This window comes from Oncorhynchus gorbuscha, linkage group LG01 (genome assembly GCF_021184085.1).
Source record: "Oncorhynchus gorbuscha isolate QuinsamMale2020 ecotype Even-year linkage group LG01, OgorEven_v1.0, whole genome shotgun sequence".
NCBI lineage: Eukaryota > Metazoa > Chordata > Actinopteri > Salmoniformes > Salmonidae > Oncorhynchus > Oncorhynchus gorbuscha.
The window spans coordinates 101,865,104-101,882,956 of record NC_060173.1 but is presented as its reverse complement, the minus strand read 5'-3'; the positions used below and the strand labels follow the sequence as shown (position 1 = coordinate 101,882,956).

General features: G+C 40.1%; 1 protein-coding gene across 1 annotated transcript in view; it reads left to right on the top strand.

Moving 5' to 3' along the window:
- Window positions 1–17,853, top strand: part of LOC123990363 (low-density lipoprotein receptor-related protein 1B-like) — a 37,514-nt gene that overhangs the window by 4,568 nt on the left and 15,093 nt on the right. The window contains exon 2 of the mRNA XM_046290953.1: window positions 13,530–13,649. Within this exon, the coding sequence (XP_046146909.1) occupies window positions 13,577–13,649 (73 nt within the window). The 5' untranslated portion in view covers window positions 13,530–13,576. The remainder of the gene's footprint in view (window positions 1–13,529; window positions 13,650–17,853) is intronic.

The window sequence follows — 17,853 nt, the reverse complement described above, 5'->3', positions numbered from 1 at the left end:
ATTTAAGGAAACATCTTCACTGGCTTCTCATTAGAGAAATATGACTGCAATAATAAGACTCCAGATGTCTTAAAATATTACAGTGATAAGGTGTAGCTGCCTGCTGCCTTCAAAACTGTACTGTTTTGACAGGTGCATCTCAGTTTTATCCACAGAAATATGGACCTCTTGCCACCTGCCAGAAGTCTGTCTGTCTATCTGCACTGCTCAGCCATATTGGAGAATTTTTTTAAATGTTCAGTCACCTTTTAAAACACATTTCATAAAAAATATACCTATCCTGAAGTTAGGTGTTATACATTATGTCTAAATGATGAGAGCCGCTCTCACTTAGGAGCAACTTCACAAGGCAAACGGCATTTATAGTTTTTCATTTCGTAGTTATACCTTTCATCATCTAGTTGAACTAGACAGGCTGTAAGTGATACAAATTACATGATTTTTTTCCCATCCCTTGATTGTACTTATTTTTTAGAAACAATAGATTTCTTAATATATATATTTTTTAACTCACAGAGTAATGAGAAACAATGTCACACAAGCCCTCTCCCCTCCCTCTCTTTACCTCTCAACAGCATTCAATTATCTCACTTGATTAACTTTTCATTACCAACAATTCCAACAAACAAACAAACAAACAATATCCACCAGGGCGAGGGAGGCTGTGATAAGAGACAATGTCCCTGTTACTAAAATGACTAGCCATGAATACAGTCCAAATCATTTCCTGCTTTTCTTTGTAGCTTGAAGGAACGAACCATCCTTTTAGAGGCAACTATTAGCATATTGATTGAAATCATACTTGTCTAATGAAATTGTATAATATTCACAGAAAAAGGGGTAAATTGCTTACAATATGAACTCTGTGTTACACTTACTATGGCTTTATGGTGTTGTTTGGTTCATTCTTATCATTACAATTCATATGGCTGTTTGTAAGACACTGATTGAGTTGTAGTCAAGAGTTTATTTTATTTTAATTGAACTTTATATTACACTGTTTATCAGTGGTGCAGTGTTCCATGTAGGTAATGACATTCAGTTATTCAGTTCACTTAAACGTTTTGTTTTAATGGGAGTTCATGATTTAGCCCTGTCTAAAGCAGGCAAACACTTTTCAAAGTTAAAGGCTGCATTGTCTTCTACCTCAGCTCAGCAGTTAAATATTCTCTGGGAACTATGGAACCCATAACATAAGAAATACATACTTACTCTATTTAATATACTGCTTCCTGTTAGCTTAGATTTGATGCAATAACGCAATTGAAGGCATATAATATAATAATAAGGTCATGAATGTTTAGTTTACTGTAGATGTGGATTCCAAACTTTTAAGTCCAACTCTTTGACAAGTTACACATTTCACTCATGTTTTGTGTTTTGCCAGTTTAGCTGCTTGCCAGGTGTGCACGCACGCACGCACGCACGCACGCACGCACGCACGCACGCACGCACACACACACACACACACACACACACACACACACACACACACACACACACACACACACACACACACACACACACACACACACACACACACACACACACACACACACATGCCATATAAACAATGACAGACTCTCAATCAATATTTGATGCATCTCACTCGGTTTATTCGCAGTCTGGTGAGATATTGTCAGTCATAGCATTACTCTCCCTAATGGCTTAGACAATCTGGTGAGATCAAATCCTATTATGTAGGATTTTCCTCCCCGCGAGTGGATTCTGAAATAACAATGTGTGGGGTTAGATTCACATTCTGACACTCACACACCCAGGAGATTTCTTCCAATATTTAAGGGCATGTCAGAAAATTTGTGGAGTACCCGTTTCTGAAATCCCCCAGAAGATTGTGCTTTGAGGGATTAACAATAATTCCTGTCCCATTTGAGCCTGATTCCTGAGCTATGGGATTATATGCCTTCAAACTAACATGTACATGTTCATGTATCACACATTTTTTATGACTGTTTACACTGTCAGGATCTAGACAGTTCTATGTCACATTCAAGCTGACACACTTAAAGCTACTTGGATAACTTCATAACTTTTAAGATCACTTCAAGAAAAAGTACTGTTCTTCTCTTCTACAGACAATTGCTTGGTGTGTTATAATTTATAAGATCACTAAAAGAAAATGCTTTGTGACGTCTCTTCTTACTGCAACTTCTGGTCCATTTGAATGTTTGAACCTTGTTACTCTGCTTACCCACTCAGAGGACACCCACAGTGATTAGAGAGCCGGATGGGTTAGTGTTTTAATACGGGAGTAGGGGAGATCCACGCCATGCCGTGCTTATTAAAGCTCCTGCAGGCTGGAGACAGCCCTGGCTTCTGTGTTGGGTCAGCATCTTCATTTGGTCTCACATTAATTGGAGGCCTTGAGAGCTAACGTGGGAGGCTGGGTAGGGGAATGGAGATGCTTGTTAAAGGGCTGGCCTTCCCAGATACAAAGGCCACGCATATCCCAGAAGAAAAGTCTATAATGAGTCCAGATGGGAGAGATCACTGTTAGTCTGGCCTGCCCCTTTTGTAGCTCTGTGGTGAAGCAGCACCAGCCATGTTTGTGCTGGCACAGGATCCAGTGACACAGTGATCACTATGCAGGCCATACCTGGCCATCTGTGTGACCTCCTGTGGTGTTTGCTCAGAGCCGGTTATATTAGCGCAGGGTTTCCTGGGGACCCCATTGGGTGCACGTTTTGGTTTTTGCTGTAGCGCTACACAGCTGATTAAAAAAAATAACTCCTCATTTATTTAACCATCAAGCTTTAATTATTTTAATCAGCTGTGTAGTACTAGGGCAACAAACAATACTTGCACCCCTTGGGGTTCCTGGGACCGAGTTTGGGAAATGCTGAGCTCAGAGCCAGGTTATGTTAGCAGTTAGCTCAGAGCCGGGTTAGTTGTTAGTTGAGAGACGGTTTAGGTTAGCGGTCAGCTCAGTCACTGTGTTTTCAGGTGGATGATGGGTTTATCTTTCCTTAGATAAAAAAGGTAACACTTTTTCAATAAGGTAACATTTGTAAAGGTTTTATAAAGAGGTTATAATTATGTTATTAATGATTATTTAATTGTTTGTAAATACATTATATACCATTCATAAACAGTTATATTGCATTGTTCAAAATAGTGCAGTAACTTGTCAGTGTTTTCCAAAGAGTGAGCCAATATTTACCTAAGATTATTTTATTTTCAATAGTTGCACAGTTGAACAATAGTTATTTTCTCACTTTTGGGTGTGATGCATCGGTACTCTGTCCCAGGAACAGAAATGGTTGGTTTTCATGATGTGTCTTGATCCACCTTTGAAACCCTGATTCCCTGGTCAAATGTACATTCCTAACACATTACCCCTTACCAGATTATTCCAACACACTTACTTCTCTGTGATAGTTCATAGTGTATAGTGAACACTCTGGTGTTAAATGGTAACCATAATACCTTTGGTTGGTGAAACAGTGGAGGAGGTATCCTCTCACAACGTTTAATGTTTTGGTCTTCATACCCACCACTAATTGACTGAACATTTAAAAAAAAGTTTTGAATCTTCTCATGAATGTAGTGATGAGGTACCCAATACTGCGTATAACACATGGGGTTGGTGGCACCTTAATTGGGAAGGACAGGCTCGTGGTAATGGCTGGAGCGGAATCAGGGGAATGGTTTCAAATACATCAAACACATGGTTTCAAGTGTTTGATGCCATTCCATTTGCTCCGTTCCAGCCATTATTATGAACCGTCCTCCCCTCTGCCTCTTCCACTGGCGTATAAGTAAGTCTAAGCTCCGAGTGAACTCGAAAATCATATATACATGATTTACCCACATGTATAACTGCTAAAAGTATGCCTTATTTTAAAGTCACAGACCTATAAATATTTATAGCTGAGTTACCAACATTTATAACTGCTAAAAGTATACCTTATTTTAAAGTGACAGACCTATGAACATTTATATAACTGAGTTATAAACATTTATAGCTACTAAAATGATACCTTATTTTAAAGTGGCAATACACTGACCATTAACAATTGAGTTACCAACATGTATAACTATTGAATAGATATGTTTAACTCATTTATTAATTAGTTGCAAACATGTATAACATAATATAATCTCCTCAAACATGCAATATATAAGCGATCTTTAAAAAAATGTGTAGCCTATCATTGGTATGGTAGCCTAACTAATTCAGATAAACAGGGCATGTCTTTTTAATATATATATATATATATTAAAAATATTATATATTTTTCTCCACTTCTTAACATTACAAGTCAGAATAGAAATGGACAACAGATTAACTATTTAAAATACAATATGTGACTCACCACCTGGATTCAGTCTTATGTGGAAAAATGTGAAATTGGGTTTTGTTTTTTTACATTGTATAAAAGTAGAGACTCAGCACTACAAAATGGTATATCATTCTATCTGCATAGGGTCTCATGGTCCCCTTCTGTGTTGTCATCTGTTTCTTTCTGGTTAAGAATTTATTTTCCAATCCTGGAGTCTGAGACCTTATGAGAATATGTGGGAGAGAAGAGGAATTTATGACAATTTAGCATAGACACTCTAGCTATACAACTCTACTATAATCATTATCATGATTTATACCATTTAGGCTTAGCTAGTTAAGTTATCCACTGTTAGCTAATAATAATTGCTAGTTTTTAACTTGCTAACACTAATAGCTAGATACACCAGATTAAAGGGGTTAGCTAGTTATCACAATTGTGTCTAATTTACTAGCTAGTTAGCTAGATAGTAAGTTAGTCGGTCCATCTCTTCTGTCTGGCCTTAGCACACTTCTCATAGCCATGCCCATCCTGATTGCTCACTATCACAATGTAAGTGTCAAACAACATTCTGGGCATGTTCTAGGTCATCTTTATATTCAGCGCAATTCACCGATGGGCAGATCTCACAAAGTCAGCGGAATTTATTCAAAACTAGCAATCCACACCAATATTATGAAATCAAACTTTATTTGTCACATGCGTTAAATACAACAGGTGTAAACCTTACTGTGAAATAGTTACTTACAAGCCCTTCACCAACAATGCAGTTTAAGAACGAGAAAATATTTACAAAATTAACTAAAGTAAAAAATTATTTTAAAAAGTAACAATAAAATAACGATAAAAAGGCTATATACAGGGGGTACCGGTACCGAGTCAATGTGCGGGGGTACAGGTTAGTCGAGGTAATTTGTACATGTGTAACGGCGTTCGTCTGTTGAAGAAAGAGAGTCGGACCGAAATGAGCGTGTTGGTTACTCATGCCTTTAATGAATGAAAACGCGGTACATGAAATAACTGAAACTAAATACAAAAACAACAGAACGGAACGTGAAACTAATTACAGCCTATCTGGTGACTACAACACAGAGACAGGTACAAACACCCACGAAATACAAAGCGAACTCAGGCTACCTAAATACGGTTCCCAATCAGAGACAACGATAAGCACCTGACTCTAATTGAGAATCGCCTCAGGCAGCCAAGCCTATACCACACCCCTAATCAGCCGCGATCCCAAATAATACAAACCCCAATACGAAACACAACATATAAACCCATGTCACACCCTGGCCTACCCAAACATATAACAAAAACACAAAATACAATGACCAAGGCGTGACAACATGTAGGTCGTGGTAAAGTGACTATGCATAGATAATAAACAGGTTAGTCGAGGTAATTTGTACATGTAGGTCGTGGTAAAGTGACTATGCATAGATAATAAACAACGCAAAGCAGCAGTACAGAGGGTTGTGCATATGGCCCAGTACATCACTGGGGCTAAGCTGCCTGCCATCCCAGACCTCTACAACAGGTGGTGTCAGAGGAAGCCCCTAAAAATTGTCAAAGACCCCAGCCACCACAGTCATAGACTGTTCTCTCTACTACCGCATGGCAAGTGGTACCGGAGTGCCAAGTCTAGGACAAAAAGGCTTCTCAACAGTTATTACCCCCAAGCCATAAGTCTGGTAGGCTCACGTCATTGGGCAGCTCGCAGCTGGGTTTCCCTTTGTAGTCCGTAATAGTTTTCAAGCTCTGTGTCAGAGTGTGTGCAACTGGTCAAATGAAGTCAGGTTAAGGAGAGCAGAGATGAGTGAACAGGCACACTTTAATCAGGCAGAGGAAAACAGCCGGATGCAACTATGTCAACACTCTGGACCAAGGAAAAAGCCATAGCGCACAAAATCACACAACATGGTATAAAATAACAAAACCACGGGTTAACAATATCCGGCGCAAAACCAGCCTGAAGCGACACACACATAACAAATAAACAAAACCACACACAGACATGGGGGGAACAGAGGATAATATACACGTAGAGTGATGAGGGGATGTAATCCAGGTGTGCGAAAAACAAGACAAAACAAATGTTTGAAGCCTGAAATGTGGCAAAAGGTCGCAAAGTTCAAGGGGGCCGAATACTTTCGCAAGGCACTGTATGTACGTATGGTCACTGTGGGGACGACGTCGTCGATGCACTTATTGATGAAGCCGATGACTGAGGTGGTAAACTCCTCAATGCCACTGGATGAATCTCGGAACATATTCCAGTCAGTGCTAGCAAAACAGTTCTGTAGCGTAGCATCGCGCCATCTGACCACTTCCGTATTGAGCAAGTAACTCGTACTTTCTGGTATAGCTTTTGTTTGTTAGCAGGAATCAGGAGGATACAATTATGGTCAGATTTGCCAATTGGAGGGCGAGAGAGAGCTTTGTATGCATCTCTGTGTGTGGAGTAAATGTGGAATTTTTTTCTTTGGTTGCACATGTGACATGTTGGTAGAAATTAGGTAAAATGTATTTAAGCTTGCCTGCATGAAAGTCCATGGCCACTAGGAGCGCTGCTTCTGGATGAGCATTTTCTTGTTTGCTTATGGCCTTATACAGCTGGTTGAGTGCAGTCTTAGTACCAGCATCAGTTTGTGGTGGTAAATAGACTGCTACGACTAATAAAGATGAGAACTCTCTTGATAGATAGTGTGGTCTACAGCTTATCATAAGGTACTCTACCTCAGGCGTGCAATAACTCAGGACTTCTTTAAGATTAAACATTGCGCACCGACTGTTACTGACAAATAAACACACATCGCCGCCCCACATTTTACCATATGTAGCTTCTCTGTCCTGCCGATTCATGGAAAATACCGCCAGCTCTATAATTTCCGTGTCGTCTTTCAGCCAAGACTCTGTGAAACATAAGATATTACAGTTGTTAATGTCCCATTGGTAGGATAATCTTGATCGTAGATTATACATTTTGTTTTCTAACGATTGCACGTTGGCCAATAAAACGGATTGCAGTGTGGGTTTACTCACTCGCCTATGAATTCTCAGAAGGCCACCCGACCCTTTTCTCAGTCTTTTCTTCACGCAAATGACGGGGATTTGGGCCTGTTCCTGAGATAGCAGTATATCCTTTGTGTCGGACTCGTTAAAAAAAAAATCTTTGTCCAGTTTGAGGTGAGTAATCGCTTTTCTGATGTTTATTTTCGGTCATAAGAAACGGTAGCAGCAACATTATGTACAAAATAAGTAAAAAAATATGTTTCAAACAACGCAAAAATACTAACAAAATAGCACAATTGGTTAAGAGCACGTAAAATGGCAGCCATCCCCTCTCATCTTCAGATGAGGCTTTCGTTCCTAGAATAAATACGGTGCATTCGGAAAGTATTCAGACCCCTTCCCTTTTTCCACATTTTGTTACGTTACAGCCTTATTCTACAAAAATATGTATATTTGTTTTTCCTCATCAGTCTACACACAATAGACCGTAATAACTACGCAAAAACAATTTTTTCGACATTTTTGCAGATGTATAAAAAATAAATATCCTTAATACCTTATTTACATAAGTATTCAGACCATTTGATATGAGACTCAATATTGAGCTCAGGTGTATCCTGTTTCCATTGATCATCCTTGAGATGTTTTTACAAGTTAATTGGAGTCCACTTGTGGTAAATTCAATTGATTGGACGTGACTATCTGTACAGTAAATTTACCAATGCATCATAAGGGTTTCAAACGTGGGTCAAAAATACATTGTAGGAGCTGACCATTGGTCTGAAAACAAACTACTTTTGTTCCTGATGAGGAAATTTGAAAATAGCAATTGTTTAACTGTGCAAGCATTGAAAATAAGGTTGCATGGTGTGCTCCCGAGTGGCACAGTGGTCTAAGGTACTGCATCTCAGTGCTTGAGGTGTCACTACGGACACCCTGGGTCAATTATAGGGCGGTGCACAATTGGCCCAGCGTCGTCCGGCTTTGTCCGGTGTAGGCTGTCATTGTAAATAAGAATTTGTTCTTGCCTTGTTAAATAAAGGTTACATACCGTACATAAGGGTTCAATATCATAGGCATTTGAAAGTGCATTTATAAGTCGTTAATAGCTGGAGGTAAATAGTGGCTCACTATTTGGTAAGGACTGGAAAATCACACTATTTTGACCCATTTATTGATGGTTTATAATGCATTTACAAATGATTAAATATCCATGAATATCATAGTTACAAACCCTTCCCCTTGTTACCAATAAATAAAATGCTATTTGGTCTACTCTGTGAATTCTTAGCTCAGGATGTTATTACCTACCCTCCCCCTGTCCTAGGTTGAAAATGACCTAAGATTGGCAATATCCTAGGTAATATCTCCAGTATTGTTCTCCAAATTATGAACTACACATTTAAAGCATGTCCTTCCAGTTGGCCAAGTACATAGTCTATTTATCCGCTTCTATGTCTGAGCTTTAAAATCACAAAATATGTGTTATATTGCTCTGCACTCCATCTCCCTATGGGTGTAGCGATGCACTTTTCATCTGCTTTGCATCTCTCTGTAGCTGCTCCTCTACAGTAGTTAGTCCCTGATGCATAAGTGAAACGAATGCTATTTAAAAAAAATGTTTTACCTGTGACTGAGCAAACAAACCTCCAGCCAGCCATAGAACACCTCTAGAGGTGATTAAAGGTGACTGCTCAATGATGCACTCAAAATATATAAAAACATATGAAGGGACATTATAACTGTCATGCACATGAAGGCTTTATGAATGCTACATTTAAGGTGGTACCCAAAGCTTGGCAGTTGCTCTAGCAACAGAGCAGAAGGCAGGCATCTCTCCTTACCCAGCCTTTTGTCTGGGAGTGAAATAGATGGTCTGGTGTCTGCTAGGAGATATGCGGATTAGCTTTGGTTTGGATATCTTTGGGCCCAGTGTCTAGTCGTTTTGCATGTTCTCTTCCCACAGAACAGGGAAGTATGCCAGTTAACACATCCTGAACGATAACGCCTGAATCTTACTGGGCATAGAAGAAAGGATCAAGAGAAACAATCCTAGCGGGTGGGCTTTACAGAGTACATGCACCACAAAATACACAGACAGCTTGGTGCATTTGAGCTATTTCAACAAAGTATGTCTTTGTTCCATAAATGACATGGTCTGTGTCAGTTAAATACAGTACATTTGGAAAGTATTCACACCCTTTGACTTTTTCCAAAATGTTGTTACGTTACAGCCTTATTCTAAAATTGATGAAATAATTTTTTCCCTTGTCAATCTACACAGAATACCCCATAATGACAACTCGAAAACAGGTTTTTTGAAATTTTTGCAAATGTTTTTATAAAAAATATAAAACAGAAGTACCTTATTTACATAAGTAATCAGACCATTTACTATGAGTCTCTAAACTGAGCTCAGGTGCATCCTGTTTCCAGTGATCATATTTGAGATGTTCCTACAACTTCATTGGAGTCCACCTGTGGTAAATGTAATTGAGTAGACATGATCTGGAAAGGCACACACCTGTAAGGTCCCACAGTTGACAGTGCATGTCAGAAAAAAAACAAGCCGTGAGATCGAAGGATTTGTCTGTAGAGCTCCAAGACAGGATTGTGTCGAGCCTCGGATCTGGGGAAGGGTACCAGAAAAATCCTGAAGCATTGAAGGTCCCCAAGAACACAGTGGCTTCCATCATAAATGGAAGAAGTTTGGAATCACCAAAACTCTTCCTAGAGCTGGCCTCCCGGCCAAACTGAGCATTCACTGTCGAAGGGCCTTGGTCAGGGAGGTGACAAAGAACCCAATGGTCACTCTGACAGTGCTCCAGAGTTCCTCTGTGGTGATGGGAGAAACTTCCAGAAGGACAACCATCTCTGCAGCACTCCACCAATCAGACCTTTATGGTAAAATGGCAAGACGGAAGCCACTCCTCAGTAAAAGGCACATGACAGCCGGCTTAGAGTTTGCGAAAGGCACATAAAGGACTCTCAGACCATGAGAAATAAGATTCTCTGGTCTGATGAAACCAAGATTGAACTCTTTGGCCTGAATGCCAAGCGCCACATCTGCAAGAAACCTGGCACCATCCCTACGGTGAAGCACAGTGGCAGAAGCATCATTCTGTGGGGATGTTTTTCAGTGGCAGGGACTGGGAGACTAGTCAGGATCGAGAGAAAGATGAACGGAGCAAAGTATTGAGAGATCCTTGATGAAAACCTGCTCCGGAGCACTCAAGACCTCAGACTGGGGCTATGGTTCAGCTTCCAACAGGACAACGACCCTAAGCACAAAATCAAGACAATGCAGGAGTGGCCTAGGAACAAGTCACGGAATGTCCTTGAGTGGCCCAGCCACAGCCATCTAACATCTCTGGAGAGACCTGAAAATAGCTGTGCAGCGATGCACCCCATCCAACCTGATGGAGCTTGAGAGGATCTGCAGAGATGAATGGGAGAAACTCCCCAAATACAACCCGTTATTGCTTTGTCATTTAAGGGTATTGTGTGTAGATTGATGAAGTGCTTTGAAAGGTTGCTAATGGCTCACATCAACACCATTATACCAGAAACCCTAGACCCACCAATTTGCATACCGCCCAAAAAGATCCTCAGATGATGCAATCTGTATTGCACTCCACACTGCCCTTTCCCACCTGGACAAAAGGTACACTTATGTGAGAATGTATTTCATTGAATACAACACCATAGTACCCTCAAAGCTCATCATTAAGCTAAGGATCCTGGGGCTAAACACCTCCCTCTGCATCTGGATCCTGGACTTCCTGACGGGCCGCCCCCAGGTGGTAAGGGTAGGTAGCCACGCATCTGCCACGCTGATCCTCAACACTGGAGCTCCCCAGGGTTGCGTGCTCAGTCCCCTCCTGTACTCCCTGTTCACCCCCGACTGCATGGACTCCAACACCATCATTAAGTTTGCAGACAACACAATAGTGGTAGGCCTTATCACCAACAACAATGAGACAGCCAATAGGGAGGAGGTCAGAGACCTGGCCAGGTGGTGCCAGAATAACAACCTATCCCTCAACGTAACCAAGACTATGGAGATGATTGTGTACTACAGGAAAAAGAGGACTGAGCACGCCCCCATTCTCATCGATGTGGCTGCAGGTTGAGAGCTACAAGTTCCTTGGTGTCCACATCAACAACAAACTAGAATGGTCCAAACACACCAAGACAGTTGTGAAGAGGGCACGACAAAGCAACCTCAGGAACTAAAAAGACTTGGCATGGGTCCTGAGATCCTCAAAAGGTTCTACAGCATCACTGCCTGGTATGGCAATTGCTCTGCCTCTGACCACAAGGCACTACAGAGGGTAGTGCTTACGGCCCAGAGTTACGGTAGTATACATGTATGTATGAATGTGTGAGTGTGTGTGTGTGTGTATATTCATGTGTACTGTACAGCATTGTATTGGGATTCATACATAATGATTTCAAACATGCCTTTGAAATGAAATTATCCATCTGAGATGTCTTTATCCTTACTAGTTAATGTATTAGGTTCCAACAGCCACCCGGACAGCTTGTATTTTTCACCTGCCATCTATCCACCTGACCAATACATCTTCATGTGTCAGCAAGCAGCCTGCAAAGACACATAATGAAACATTAACTTCTGAAGCCTCTGTAAATCAATGAAGCATTCTACGCTTTTAAACTGTCAACTTCCTCTGTATAGTTAAGCAATAAGGCAATACGGGGGAGTGTGGTATATGCCAAAATACCAAGGCAAACGGCTGTTCATATGAACGACGCAACGCAGAGTGCCTAGATACAGCCCTTAGCTGTGGTACATTGGCCATATACCACAAACCCCCGAGGTGCCTTATTGCTAATATAAATTGGTTACCAATGTAATTAGAGCAATCAAAATAAATGTTTCGTCATACTCGTGGTGTCCGGTTAGATATACCACGGTTGTCAGCCAGTCAGCATTCACCACCCAGTTTATGAATGCATTTTAATTCCTAAATACAAGACCAATATAAATCAATTTATTTCTGTTCTGTTGGCTCTTTCCTCAACAGATAGTGATGTTCTTAGGCTTTGGTTATTGTCTGAGCTCACTGATGTCTTCCTGTCTAAGCATAATGTTGTCAGGAGTTTGCTTGGTTCTGCCGCAAGGTTCCCAGATTGTTATAAACACCAAATAGTGCTGTTGTTGGTAATAGAAGAAAACAAGTCAAATCAATGAGCAGCCTTAACAGCCTTCATCCTCACGGTTTCTATTTGACAGTAATTAATGTTTAGGGGCGGCATATCCATATTTTCAATAGTTAAAACTTTTTTTCTCTATTTTTGAAGCTCATTCTTTTCTATCTGTCACTTATTCCATTGAACATCTATCAAGTCTTAAATTGCCAGTCTTTTGTTCTGTTCTGTACAGAGAATAGTGTAACACAGAGAACATCCGTACAATAGAATGAACTCTAGCAGCTTGGGACAAGAGAAGTTGTCCCTCTCAGAACTGCTGTAATTTTTTATTCCAAGTAGACAAGTGTGCTAGAATACAAGGCTGATGTTTCCTTTGTTGTAAGTCCCACAAAGTCATTTTAGACTGCTTTGCTTGCGATAGACTAGCATCCTGGCCTGTACTGGGGATGTACTTGTACATCAAGTTGCCTCACGCTACAGAAAAAGGAGATATAGGCTCTATGGGACGTTCTTGCATATAGTATTTGTTTTATACTGTGAGCAGGGTTCTAAATTCAAGTTATTAATTGGTAGCACTGGTCACGACTGACACCAGCTGTCATCCTTGACGACTACAATAAACTTAGGGTACTCTGCTTCAATTATTAGCATAATTGAGTGCAGCACAGTACATGCAGGTTTAGTCTGTAAATGGAAAACTAATATACTTGGATCATTTTTCTTCTCCTCTATTAGCTTCCGTGATTTCTCTGAGATTGTAAGAAGGCTGTCTGCAGAGAGAATATCTACTAATATCAGTTTAAAAGTTTTTAGAGTAAGCAGCTACATGAGCGGCTGTGTTCCCAACCATTTTGCATTTCCCAGAGACTGACAGTAACTGTTGCGCAACATACCTATTGATTCTCTCTCTCTCTCTCTCTCTCTCTCTCTCTCTCTCTCTCTCTCTCTCTCTCTCTCTCTCTCTCTCTCTCTCTCTCTCTCTCTCTCTCTCTCTCTCTCTCTCTCTCTCTCTCTCTCTCTCTCTCTCTCTATCAGAGCTGCTGTCAGCCTGCCATGAGCTGCGTTGCCGCTACGGCTGTGTCATGACGAGAAACGGCACCTTCTGTTTCTGCGCTGACGGCTTTGAGGTCAGCGAGGATGGGACAAGCTGCAGAGGTAGGATTCGTTAACGCTATCGCTCCTCTCTTTTCTCCTTCACCCTCTGCCAAACTTCTGAAATCACTAGCGCAGGCAGGAGGCCTGTTGGAAATGAGAACCATCTGTCTGCAGGGCAAGGAGTTCTTCCCTCAGACCCCTTAAGTAGCAGCCCAGTCCAGTCTGACAGCTGCTGTGACATATCAGAGGTCAGGTCAGTTTTGTAACCAATGTTTGGTTCATGATGGCAATGAAGGACTAAAATAGACAAAACATTATAATATAGTTCTACTTTTCTAGTATATCTAAAGTTTACTATAAAAATACTATCATAAACCTTCAATACACTTTTTTTCAGTCTTTAAGTATACTAAATGTTCACTATTATCAAACTTAAACACGCAAAAATGTAATCCTGATAAAAATAAATCCCTGTCTTAGGCCAGTTAGGATCACCACTTTATTTTAAGAATGTGAAATGTCAGAATAATAGTGGAGAGAATGATTTATTTCAGCTTTTATTTCTTTCATCACATTCCCAGTGGGTCAGACGTTTACATACACTCAATTAGTATTTGGTAGCATTGCCTTTAAATTGTTTCATTTGGGTCAAATGTTTTGGGTAGCCTTCCACAAGCTTCCCACAATAAATTGGGTGAATTTTGGCCCATTCCTCCTGACAGAGCTGGTGTAACTGTGTCAGGTTTTTAGGCCTCCTTGCTCAAACACGCTTTTTCAGTTCTGCCAACACATTTTCTATAGGTTTGAGGTTACTTCAATACCTTGACTTTGTTGTCCTTTTAAGCCATTTTGCCACAACTTCGGAAGTATGCTTGGAGTCAATGTCCATTTGGAAGACCCATTTGCGACAAAGCTTTAACTTCATGACTGATGTCTTGAGATGTTGCTTCAATATATCCACGTAATTTTCCTACCTCGTGATGCCATCTATTTTGTGAAGTGCACCAGTCCCTCCTGCAGCAAAGTACCCCCACAACATGATGCTGCCACCCCCGTGCTTCACAGTTGGGATGGTGTTCTTCGGGCTGCAAGCTTCCCCCTTTTTCCTCAAAACATTATGTCCAAACAGTTCCATTTTTGTTTCATCAGACCAGAGGACATTTCTCCAAAAAGTATGATCTTTGTCCCCATATGCAGTTGCAAACTGTAGTCTGGCTTTTTTATGGCGGTTTTGGAGCAGTGGCTTCTTCCTTGCTGAGTGGCCTTTCAGGTTATGTCGATATAGGGCTTGTTTTACTGCGGATATAGACACTTTTGTACCTGTTTCCTCCAGCATCTTCACAATGTCCTTTGCTGTTGTTTTGAGATTGATTTTCACTTTTCGCACCAAAGTACGTTCATCTCTAGGAGACAGAATGCAGCTCCTTCCTGAGCGGTAAGATGGCTGCGGGGTCCCATGGTGTTTATACTTGCGTACTATTGTTTGTACAGATGAACGTGGAACCTTCAGGTGTTTGGAAATTGCCCCCAAGGATGAACCAGACTTGTGGAGGTCTACAATTTTTTTCTGAGGTCTTGGCCTATTTCTTTTGATTTTCACATGTTGTCAAGCACAGAGGCACTGAGTTTAAAGGCAGGCCTTGAAATACATCGACACGTACACCTCCAATTGACTCAAATTATGTCAATTAGCCTATAAGAAGCCTCTATAGCCATGACATCATTTTCTGGAATTTTCCAAGATGTTTAAAGGCACATTCGACTTCGTCTATGTAAACTTCTGACACACTGGAATTGTGATACAGTGAATTATACGTGAAATTATATGTCTGTAAACAATTGTTGGGAAAATGACTTGTGTCATGCACAAAGTAGATGTCCTAACCGACTTGCCAAAAGTATAGTTTGTTATCAAGCAATTTGTGTCGTGGTTGAAAAAATTGTTTTAATAGCTCCAACCTAAGTGTATGGAAACTTCAGACTTTAACTGTATATATATATATATATATATATATTTTTCTTTTTTATGATACTCTGTGAGTGATCAATCTGTCACGTTCGTCGTATGAATGAGACCAAGGGTAACCGTGAGTAGAGTTCCACATGTTTTTAATAAAAACAAAACTCAGCGAAACAAAACAAACATGCACAAACAAACGCTATACGAATAGTGCAGACAGTCAACTAAACATAGACAAGATTCCACAAACACCAAAGGGAAATGGCTACCAATATATGATCCCCAATCAGAGACAACGATAAACAGCTGCCTCTGATTGGGAACCATATCAGGCCACCATTAACATACAAATCACCTAGACCTACAATAACCTAGACATACAAAAACCCTAGACATACAAAAACCCTAGACATTACAAAACCCCTAGACAATACAAAAACTAGCATACCCACCCTAGTCACACCCTGACCTAAACAAAATATAAAGAAAACAGAGATATCTCAGGTCAGAGCGTGACACAATCAATCAAATGTATATATAAAGCCCTTTTTTACATCAGCAGAGCAATGGAGATTTAGAAGCACAGTGGCTAGGAAAAACTCTCTAGAAAAGGAAGAACCTAGGAAGAAACCTAGGAACCTAGGAAGAAACATAGAGAGGAACCAGGCTCTGAGAGGTAGTCAGTCCTCTTCTGGCTGTGCCGGATAGAGATTAAGTACACTAAAAGTATACAGTGCCTTGCAAAAGTATTTATACCCCTTTGATTTCTTCAGATTTTATTGTGTTACAAAGTGGAGTTAAAACTGTAAAACTTGTTTTGGTCAACAATTTTCTCAAAATACTAGAATGTCAAAGTGGAAGATGTATAAAAAAAATTGTAAGATCAATACAAATTTCTTTAGTCAAGCCTCAATTAGTTCAGGAGTACAATTTAGCTTAACAAATCACATAATTTGTTAGATGCTCACTCTTTGTGAAATAATAAGGGTTGGCATGGTTTTTAAATGACTAATCCTTCCACTGTTCCCCATACATACAACATCTGTAAGGTCCCTTAGGCAAGTATTGAATTTCAAGTACAGATTCAACTACAAAGACCAGGGAGCCTTTCGAAACCCTCATAAATAATGGCATTGATTGGCAGATAGGTAACAATATCAAATGAGACATTGAATATCTCTTTAACGATGGTGAAGTTAATAATTATGCTGTGGATTATGTATACACTACCTTCTGAACTGAGCTGCAGGACAGGAATGGGATGTTACCAAAACATGCATCTTGTATGCAATAAGGCACTAAAGTAATACTGCACCAACAACAGAAAACACGGCAAAGGAACACACTTGTTGGCCTAAATGCAAAGTCTTATGTTTGGGGCAAATCCAACACAACACATCACTGATTAACTGCCTCCAAGCATGGTGCTGGCTGCATAATGGTATGTGTATGCTTGACATATTGGGGCGTTTGTTAGGGTAAAAAGAAACAGGATGGAGCTAAGCACAGGCAAAATCCTATAGGAAAACCTGCTTCAGTGTGCTTTACACCAGACACTAGTAGAGGAATTCAACATTCCGTAGGACAATAACCTACAACACATGGCCAAATCTACAAATCTACACCAAGAAGACCAAGTGACTAAGCCTTGAAAAGCTATGGCAAGACTTGAAAATTGCTGTCTTGCAATGTTCCCCAACATCGGGACAGAGCTTGAAGAATTATGAAAATGATCATAGGCTAATATTGTACAATCCAGGTGTTCAAAGGCCTTAGACGCTTACCCAAGAAGACACAAAGGTGTTTCTAACATGTATTGACTCAGGGAGCAGAATACTTACGCAATGACTATGTTTTAGTTATTATATTTCTATCAATCTTTTTTTTTTAAATACAACTTGTCTTACACTGACATAACAGATTATGTTGTGTAGATTTTTGACCAAAAATTACAATTACATCCATTTTTATCCCACTTTGTTACAATAAAATGTGAAGAAATCCTAGGGGTATGAATAATTTTGTAAGGCACTGTAGTTTCAGTGCCAATAATGAGTCCTGAAGTACTTTCTGAATTTGAGTTCAGAAGAGTGGAGAAGGTTGGCAATGATAACAATTGTTTATTCCACATAAGGAAACATGCACAGCTGAGGAACATGCTTCCTGGGAGTATACTTTTTTGTATCTCAGGAAAATATACTGAATTATACTTTCAAAAAAGTAGATTTAACTTAAATGTCCACAAAATATTGCATACGTTCAAAATACATGTTCCAAAAAATTGCATATTACCCAGCATCCTTT